At 43.3% G+C, this 10,248-nt stretch overlaps 1 protein-coding gene across 1 annotated transcript; it reads right to left on the reverse strand.

Moving 5' to 3' along the window:
- Positions 1-551: 551 nt before the first annotated feature.
- LOC311019737 (extracellular calcium-sensing receptor-like) lies at positions 552-5,667 on the reverse strand (the record flags this gene model as incomplete). The annotated part of the gene is made up of 9 exons (XM_084019307.1): positions 5,531-5,667; positions 5,169-5,463; positions 5,009-5,095; positions 4,651-4,920; positions 3,322-3,525; positions 2,969-3,244; positions 2,446-2,670; positions 1,535-1,658; positions 552-1,456 (listed from the first exon to the last, which is right to left on the reverse strand). Exons 2-9 carry the CDS (start codon positions 5,433-5,435, stop codon positions 552-554), a joined length of 2,358 nt encoding a protein of 785 aa, XP_083875433.1. The 5' UTR covers positions 5,436-5,463; positions 5,531-5,667.
- Positions 5,668-10,248: the final 4,581 nt, after the last annotated feature.

The following is a 10,248-nucleotide window of genomic DNA, read 5'->3' on the forward strand; positions in this document are numbered from 1 at the left end:
AGGAAGATAAATACTATTTAGTTTCAGAGTTTACTGGATTGCAACAATAGAAAAACACTAAAATACAGAAGTAACGCATGATGCACAGAACTAAATGGGTAAAATACGTTTCCAGGAGAGAAAAGAATACATGCAAATATATAAGAAAACATATTTTTTCAAGTTGCAGAACTGATTTGTATTAATTTCTTGTGGACACTTAAGATATTTATGGATATAAATTTGTAATTTAATTTGTAATTGTATTAATTGTCTCACACTGTGTCACTGCTATTTATTTGTCTATTTAAACTGTAAAACAAACACAAGACAGAAGTTCAGATGACGACAAGTCATTTTATTGAATTAACATTTAATCCAAAACAACTTAAACAAAAAAAGGCAAAAAGCATTGTATTGTTGTGTTAAACTGCATCCTGTAAAAAACGAAAGACAAGAACTTGTTATGTTTAAATATTCTCACATTCTCAATATCTTAAGGCATTTTATAGAGAAAAAATATTTATTATGTTTCATGAAACCAAGCGCAGGCTTTTATTTTTCACGTTTCATCAATTCCCTCGACCCATGAGCGCTTTCTTGGTGTTCCTCTCCGGTTTCAGCAGGATGATGTAGCACTTGGGTCCGAACAGCGCCACCAACAGGCCGAAGCTGGAGGCCAGGATGGCGAACACCTCCACCGCGTCGGCGTACTTGCCCGGCGAGTTGATGTAGGCGGGGACGAAGGCGACCCACACGGCGCAGAAGACCAGCATGCTGAATGTGATGAGCTTGGCCTCGTTGAAGTTGTCTGGAAGGTTCCGGGCCAGAAACGCCAACAGGAAGCTGAGGACAGCCAGCACGCCGATGTAGGCGAGAAGCACGGCGAAGCCGACGGTGGAGCCGACCACGCACTCGTAGACGATCTTGTCGTTGTGGTAGTGAGTGTTCTTGTGAGGCGCCGGCGAGGCGGAGGCCAGCCAGGCGGTGCAGATCGCCCCCTGGATGGAGGTCAGAACCACAACCGTCCCCCGCTGCTGGGCGGCGCCGAACCACTTCAGGCTGGCTCCGCCCCCCGGCTCGGAGGCCTTGAACACGGCCAGGACCACCATGGTTTTCACCAGGATGCATGAGACGCAGAGCACGAAGCTGATGCCGAAGGCGGCGTGTCTCAGCTGGCAGGTCCAGAGCCGGGGTCGGCCAATGAACAGCAGCGAGCACAGGAAGCACAGCTTCAGAGAGACCAGCAGCAGGAAGCTCAGCTCCGAGTTGTTGGCACGCACCACGGGCGTGCCGCGGTGGCGGGTGAAGACCACCAGGACGACTACGCAGATCAACGTACCCAGCAGGGAGGTGGCGGTCAGGCAGATGCCCAGAGGCTCGTGGTAGGACAGGAACTCTGTCTTCTTGGGGACACAGTGGTCCCGCTGGGGGCTGGACCAGAAGTCCTCCGGGCAGCTGGTGCACGCCGTCGAGTCTGACAGGAAATAACACAGAATAAATATCTATATTTTATATATACACAGTATCTACTCAAAGGAAACGCAACACCAACCCGTTTCATTGCTGATCTTCCCCTCAGAACACGGGAGGCAGTCGAAGCAGCAGACGGGTTGTCCTTTCTTTCTGGCCACGCGGAAACCTGGAGGACAGCTGTCGCTGCACACCGACCGCGGCGGCTGTGCACATCGTAACGGGCCGTTCACACCAAACGTGATTGTGATAAATGGATAAAAATGATGCCGAAGTAACGACTTAATGACGACGATATGTAAAAAGTCAGAAATCTGGGTTTGGTGGTGCAGTGGTTAGGGCAGCCGCCCCATGTACAGAGGCTCAACATCCTCGACGCGGCGGTCCTGGGTTCGACTCCCGGCCCGGTAGTCAGTTTCTCGCATGTCTTCTCCCTCTCTCTCCCTATTTCCACACTGTCTATATAAAATAATAAAAGGCTTGAACGGCGCTCTAGCCGAAAAAATAATCTTTCGAAATCTGGGTTTGTTAACTCTGTCCTTAAGACGATACGCAAATATCTTTTAAAATGGTTGTTTTCTGAATGGAGTTCGGATGGATCAGAGCTAGGCTACGCTAACACTGTAGCTGCTCCGTAAACGCTGAAAATAATGTTTTATCGGCATAAATAGGAGAGGGACCTTGTTGTTTGGACCACAGAGTCACTGGTTTGAAACTAAGATACTATCGTAGACCTCCAGGAGACCACAGACCGCCTCCACATGATGTCTCCATTACCGATACGAGTGACGACACGAGAAGAAATTAAACGCTGATTGCGAACTTGTTGAAAAGTTTCGCCATTCGCAACAAGTTGCGTCTTTGCATTGATTTTATATGTAATTTGGTCACGTTTGGTGTGAACGCCCCTTAAGAGTGTATATGATGCTGTTATATGGATTATGATTGGAGAAAAAACTAAAAATCACTAATATGAATCAGCAGGATCTTAACCTGTTTAGAGTCAAAGTTCCAGAAGATTTTGTCGTCGTCGAGTGTGAGTTCTTCGCCTTCGGCTGACTCTTTGACCTCACCCACGTTCTGGACTTCGGCTCGTCCGCCGGGCAGCCACAGCCAGTTCATGACATCGTAGATCGGTAGGGCGTCGCCGTACTCATCGAATGTCACCTGATCACCAAACGGTGTGGTGAAGTTCACTCGGTCCAGATAATACACAAGCTTGGGGGGGGGATAAAACAACAGATAACCAATCTGATCATCAGCAATCAATCAGAAGTATTCTTGGTTCTAGCTTTACTCAAATTCTATTGTTTTCTCTGGAGAACATCTGAGTCCACATGTCACTGCAGCCATCTTTTTATAATAATAATAATAAATACAATAATATTGATGAAGATGTCCATGCTATAATGCAGATACATGGAGAACCCAAAGACCCTCAGAGCTGAAACCCTCAGCTAAGGGAACTACAGTCAATCTGGATCAGACAGCTGAAGCTCTAGACCTGATATCTCACCTGCCACGGTTCTAGTCTCTGCAGACCGGAGCAGCTGTGGCCCCTGAAGGGCCCCGACCCCGGCTCGCAACGCAGCATTTCATCGAGGGCCACCGCCAGCGCGTACACGGCCTTGTACACGTTGTACTCCGGCCTGAGGTCGGAGACGTCCAACAGTTCGCTGTCCACGCCGGCCAGATCCTCGTCCCCGCCGCACAACGCCCCTCCAGCTGCAACCCAGCCTGCCGGCGGAGGCGGGAACCGACACCGGAACACGTCTTCCCAGAACTGGTTCACCTGGAACGGGACCCAAACATAAATCAGTGTCAACATAAATATGTTGCAGGTGTGAGATGGTGAGATTGAACTCTCACGATGCTGTTCCTGTCGGTGCTGTGGTGTTGATCTGGGTGCAACTTTAACAGGAAGTCCTTGAAGCCAGCGATCTCTCCTCGCCGGATGGCGATGCCCAGCGTACCGCGCAGGAACGGCATGAAGTCGGCCGTGTGCAGAACGTCGACGGAGGTCCAGGCTTCGCTGGCCATCCACTGCAGACCCGTCACGTTCTGCCTCACCACCTGGTGTTACATCATCAAACATCTTCTTTCAGACAGATAAGAGCAAGGGTTGCTTTGTGGGAATTAAAAAAATAAAAGGTACAAGAAAACATATTTTACCAATTTAGAGGACGAGTCTGATTATTGATCAAACAAAATCACAAAGAAATATTGTAGATACATTATAGAATTGTACTGTTGTAATTGTAATGGTATAACCATACATATTTGGTTTTTTTTTCACATGATGTAAAGTAGGGCAGGATTTTATAACCATGGAAGAATATGATTTATATTTGTTTGTTTTTCTTTTACAGTATGTTGAATGCTTGAGATTCATAAATAAATAAAAAAAATAATCTCTGAGCTGCTCTTGAGAGATAAAAATTGTTTTAAAATCTCATTATTTGAGAATTTTCATATTAACCCACCGTGTCTTCTTCTTTTGTATTTCAATTACTTTAATATGAAGATAATAAGCCTAATAACTGATACCAGACATAATAGAAACAATCTTAAAATATAAAATGATCGTTCATATTTTCTATGCATGTGCAGACGACAACATTAACGTTCATCTGAGCAAGGTTTAAACATTTTAACTCTGTAAAGCAAATCATCTTACAACAGCAGCGTTATAATGAGAATATATACTATCAGATGCATTTATCTGGTGCTGTGTTTATTCCATCAATGTTGAAATTCTTGGATTATTGCTTCTTTTAAAGATTTTTATCTATTATTTTGAAATAGAATTTTGAAGAACTTTCTGAATGTGGAGGCAAAACACAATTTATGCAATTGAATGCATGTTCTTCGTAATTTGTCACTGAATTTGTATTTAATTGTTTATAAATTACCAAATCACAAATTTGACTTTATAATCTGTATGCATGCAACATCGAGGGACCCTCAACGAACCAAGAAAAACTCCCTGAAAGAAACATTTTAACGGAAAGAAAGGAAGAAACCTCTGAGGAGGATCTCTGCACCATGTTTAGAGAATAAACAACACAAATTACAACAGAGGCAATCTACTTTTCTGACAGCAGCAGGGGGAAATAAAAGGAAAAATCACTGTTGCATCTAAATAAACTATTCAAAAGCAAACAGATTCATGAAGGGTCTTGCTCTCGGAGCCCCGACCTCCTCCATCAGCTGATAGATGTGGATCTCGTGAGCGAACACCATGACCACGCGAGCCGTGGATCTCTTCATCACGGTCACGATCCTCCGAAGCACTGCCGGGTCACGACCCCAGGGCAAAACCTCCACGTAGGCCAGACAGCCTCCGCCGGTCCGGGCCAGGTCCGCCCGGAATGATCGGGCGACGTGGAGGCCGTAGTCGTCGTCGCTGACCAGCAGGCCGACCCAGGTCCAGCCGAACCGTTTCAGGATCTGGATCATCGCTCGGACCTAAGTGGATGGAAGAGGTTCAGGATTTCCTCCTCTTTGTTTCATTGGGAGATTTACTTTGTTTACTTTACTTTGCCAATCGTTTCACCTGGAAAGCATCACTCGGGATCGTTCTGAAGAAAGATGGGAATCGTTGCCGATCGCTCAGACAGGAACACGTAGCAAAATGACTCACCTGCAAAAGACAAATCATCAACATATAATTGAAAAACACATTCTGGAGAGCTCGGGAATGACCGTACACTCACCATGGGCAGTCTGAATAAGCCCAGCACGTTGGAGGTGGCAATAGAAAACGTAGAGTAGGAATCCCCCACAATCCCCAGCACCGGCGGGGCCCCCGAACACGCCTCCTGGAGGGGGAACTGATCCTCCTGACCGCTGGCCAGAACCAGGGCGGCTCGGAAACCGATAACGAGGGCGCCGCAGTTGTCGTAGAGGCTGTAGCCCAGAGTCACGTTGGGCAGCAGGTCGGCGCTTCGGTTGATCTCATCGACGGCGAAGACCATCGTCATGGCTTGTCTGAAGCCCTGAGTGTCAAAGCTGAAACACAAGAAGTCAAACAAAACCATCCGATCCACTTCACCTCCTACGGATCGCGGTTACCAACCCGGTGCAGGTGGGCTGTTGAGGCTCCGAGGAGAAGGTCCACTCGGGGAAGACGGAGGTGTAGTGGACCTCAAACAGACCCCCCAGAACCACATCGCCAGCCTTGTGCAGCCCGTTGAGATGAAACCGTTTGTTTAATTTACAGGTTGAGGCAACGGAGGACGAAGTGGGGAAGAAAGATGACGAGAACAAAAGCAAGATGATGCAAACGCTGAAGAATAAATCATAAAACACTCCCATGGCTGCTGCCCTGCCTTCACCCTCCTCCTTCTAGTCCTGCTTTATGGTGCAGGTCTATAAAACACTTTGTGTTGCATTACGTCATTGTTTAATCTTTCACAGAACCTATCAGGGAACAGTAGTTTAATAATAATAATAATAATCATCAGGAAAAGACCCTTCAAGTCGATGATGGAAACTTTAAATGAAGTGTTCAAGTCATCATACTTTGAATTTGGTTATTTCTGAAGTGTGTGATGATGATGTGATTGATGCTGTGATGAGGTGCGTTCAACATCATGTTAGTCACGTCCATTTAAACCAGGGGTGTCAAACTTACGGCCCGCGGGCCGGATCAGGCCCGCAACCGCGTTTAATCCGGCCCGCGAGATGATTTCCAAAGTATAAAAATAGCTGCAAATTTTCAATAAAAGAAACTGCTGTTCTAAATGTGTCCACTGGATGTCGCAATAGCAATTCTGTTACTCAAGCAAACTGTTTATACCGGGGCCGAGTAAAGGCTGAGTTATGCTTCCGCGTCGACACAACGCAAGGGGGCTTGCGGACCCCTTACGTCCTTGCGGACCCCCCTTACGTCCAACGCAAGGGCCTGACGTGTACCTCCCAAAAATCCTAGACGCGCGTCGAGGCGACGCAACACCAACGCAACGCCAACGCAGCGGCATTGGCTGTGATTGGTCCGCTAACTACATCCGCTGGAGACCGCTATCCGGTTTCCACTCATAAACACCGCCATTTAAACTTTTAAAAGGCTACTTTTATTGTTTTCACCTCGTTTTATTGTTTGCACCTTGTCGCTTTTGCACAAAGAAATAAAACACCAAGTTCTGAAAAATTGTGGACGTTTAAAGCCGGAAAGTAAACAAATACGCTATAACGAAGCTACGATGATATACGTCTAGAGTCTCGGTCGGTCGGTCAGTCTTTACAAAAAACATAGCGCCCGTTACCGGTGTGGCATTGAACTGCATTACGACACGTAAACCCAACGCAGAACCATCACGGTCTCCAAGCAACTGCGTGGCCGTTGCGTGGCAGGCCTATACCTGACAGCTGGCCCGGAGCTGCCTTGTCGTTCTGCTTGTTATGCCGGGCTCACACTGGCCGCGGACATTGATGTGAACTGTACCCACTGTGTCTCTGTCAATGAAACCTTGGTTCATTTATTTTGGTCTTGCCCACACACCAGACAACTTTGGAGCAGACTGGCACGCTTTATCAGGGATCATATTTACCCCCAGTTTAATTTATGCTGGAAATTGTTTTTGTTTGGCTACACTGAATATGATAAAAAACTAAATTCTCAGTTTTATATGTTCTAAATTTTCTGGTAAGCAGCCAAACTTCCTGGAACTGTCTGCATATGTTGGTCAATATATCTCCACCCTCTGTGATTGTGAGAATAAAAAAGCTGTTAAAACGTATGATCTTTGTGAGCTTTACAAAATATGTATTTAAATGTATGTTTTTGTTTTTTTCTTGCTGTGAATCTCTGGTGTATTTATGATAGTTTGGTTGTGTATTAATGTTGTTTACACTTATCTCATCTAACTGCATTCAATCCTGTGTATACTCTTGTTGTCAATAAAGTTGTTTAAATTAAAAAAAAAAAAAAAAAGCCGATGAGTTAAAGCAGATTCTCCACCATCAAGTATTTTGGTCTGTTGTCTTCAATGCAAAACAATGGCATATTGGTCTGAATGGCAATGGGGTTTCGTGTAAGCCACTTCCATAGAATACATTCTGTACTTGAGATATTTTAAATGGCTGTGGATTACATATGGGGTGTATTTATTCCTAAACTTAAACTTTTTGACAGGGGCACCAGGTTGTAGAAAGTCATCTCCATTTTTTGTTTTATTCTGAGTACATCATAACATTTCAGCTGAATCGTGATGATGATTATGTTGGCAACGTTAGTCATTAATTATGTTGTAATGACTTCAAATATCACTTTCTATGTTCTTTTGGCTGTTGAAGACTAAATCATTTTTAAAATCCTAAAAAAAACAAAAAACAAACAAAAAAACACGAAAATCACGCGCGACCCGCTGACCCCCCGTTCAGACCAGACGCGTATTTCTCCGACAGTTGACAAGCGCTTCTGCTCAGCTGTTGTTCATTCAGAGCTATTTTTCTTTATGGAGTAAATAACCTCATAAAATTAATACGCCATGTTTCTGTAACCAAGAAGTTCGTACACTTCTTTTATTCATCCGTTCTCTCTCTCTCTCTCTCTGAGAGAAAGAGACACACACAGAGAGTGTGTATAGTAGACAGTAGTATTGCAGATATACCATTGAAATACACATATTTGTTTATCTACTCTTCACATTTATTAAATGTATTTTCTCTTCCTGTTCTTCTTCTACCGCGCTTTCATTGCCCGAAAATGTCTGTCAAAAAAGAGAAAAGTAACTCAACCCTCTTGAATAGTTTCTACCTCAGTTTGTATGGTGTGGTGAGTTAGCTCAGGATTAAGATGTGGAAATGATAAATGCAGTATTTGATACCTAGAAGAGTATTTTGTTCAATCCCACATAGGCTGTGACTTTAAGTTGTATGCATTTGTAGTTACACTGAGACGAAGTCTAAGTTCCAATCACTGAGGCATAGTGTTCTTGAAATTGCACCATTCTTTTCCTCAGAATGTTCAACTAATTTAAAGTGTTCTGTAAAGAGCATTATTTGTGGTGTGTACATTTTCAGAATATGCTTATACTATTTTGGACAAAAGTAAAACAAAGGAAACAAATCTGAAGTTGCTGTTATTTTTAAGTTATTATGCCATGATTTTACCGGTCCGGCCCTCTTGGGAATAGATTTTCCTCCATGTGGCCCCTGAGCTAAAATGAGTTTGACACCCCTGATTTAAACAAACCCGAGTTTTAGATCATCCAAATCCCTCTCATATGTTCTGAGTCTGAATAAAACGTCCACTAGGTGGCAGTAGCAGACTGAGCCTTTATAACATGCAAGACAGGAAACGTCACTACACGTTTTGTGAACAAAAACTACATTTACATTATTTGGTATTTTATGTGCATGCACACTCAGTGAATATCAGAATCAGAATACTGTTTTAGCCCTTCAGGAAATTGTATTTTTATTTTTCAAAAACCCCAAATATTTACAATAAACATAACAAATAAATAAAATAAAAAATAAAAACACAAGTTTGACTGCCAAGTTTTGAAGTAACCAGAAATATGCGATGGCAGTATTCATGGCACGTCTGACGGTTTATTTTTTGATGGATTGAATTATTATTATTATTAACAACATGTACTCAGTACCAAGTCATGCTAAATATCAGGAGTCAAAATCCAGACTTCTACTTCTACTCAAGTACAAGTACTGGTTTTACTTCTTTACTCAAGTAAAAGTGAAAAAGTACTGAAATGTAGAAGAATCCCTATGAAGGACATTTACTGGCTGTTTTTTTTATCTCTCATATTAATAAGAAAAAAGAACATTAAAACTAAAATACGTTTTGAAAACGTGATTAGAAAGTACAGATATTTGTGTTAAAATGTAGAGAGGAAATGTAAAACTGGCCAGAAAAAAAGTAAGTACAGTAATGAAGTATTTGTACTTTGTTACCTCCCACCTCTTCTTCATACAACAATGAATATTAATGATTTATCTCAACTAGATGACTGATGATGACGACATCAGAAGGAGGACGTTTCCCTCCTGACGTCTACATAAAGCCCAGATGTTTGTCCTCCAGGTGAGTGATGGAGATCTCAGCTCTCGTTATCCACTTGATGGTGTCTCTGGGTTTGTGTGAGCTGACCCCCGGCGACCCCGGTGACCCCTCCCTGGTGAAGTGTGAGCTCCGGGGCCGGACCCGTGTGCCGGCGTTCTCGGCGGACGGCGACTATGTCGTGGGCGGCGCCTTCTCCATCCACCACCTAATGCACACGGTGAAGCACAACTACACGGCAGCACCCGAGCAGCCGAGATGCTCCGGGAGGTGAGGAGGAGGAGGATGGTTTGATGCTGCAAAGTTTTTGTGTTGGAAGAAATATCTAATTTCAAATCAACAAATCAGTCTTTAGTTCTGGAAATTTCAGGTAAAACTGTTTTAAAAAATGGATTTTTGTTGTCCCCCCCCACTCTAAAAATATTGTATCAACTGATTTACACATATTTAAGAGGATTATTACAAATGAAGAGTTTATATTTAGTATATTATATCTGGACTGATATCTAACACTGTATGAACTCTTCACAGATTCAGTTGTCAGTTATTGTCTTTGAATGATGAATGAGTGGTGTGTCTCCTGTTTCTCTTTAAAGGATAATACAATTGATTTATAATTGAATTATTTGCCATTTTTATGTCCACGTGTTTAAAATAACAGAAAATTAAATCCAAACAAGTTGAATCAACTAAATTAATTCAGAAGTTAATTGTTATTTTCCTTCTCGTGCTGAAAAATCAAATCAGCTTTTCTGTGACAATTTTAATTA

Source organism: Eutrigla gurnardus (genome assembly GCF_963514095.1).
Source record: "Eutrigla gurnardus genome assembly, chromosome: 10".
Classification (NCBI taxonomy): domain Eukaryota; kingdom Metazoa; phylum Chordata; class Actinopteri; order Perciformes; family Triglidae; genus Eutrigla; species Eutrigla gurnardus.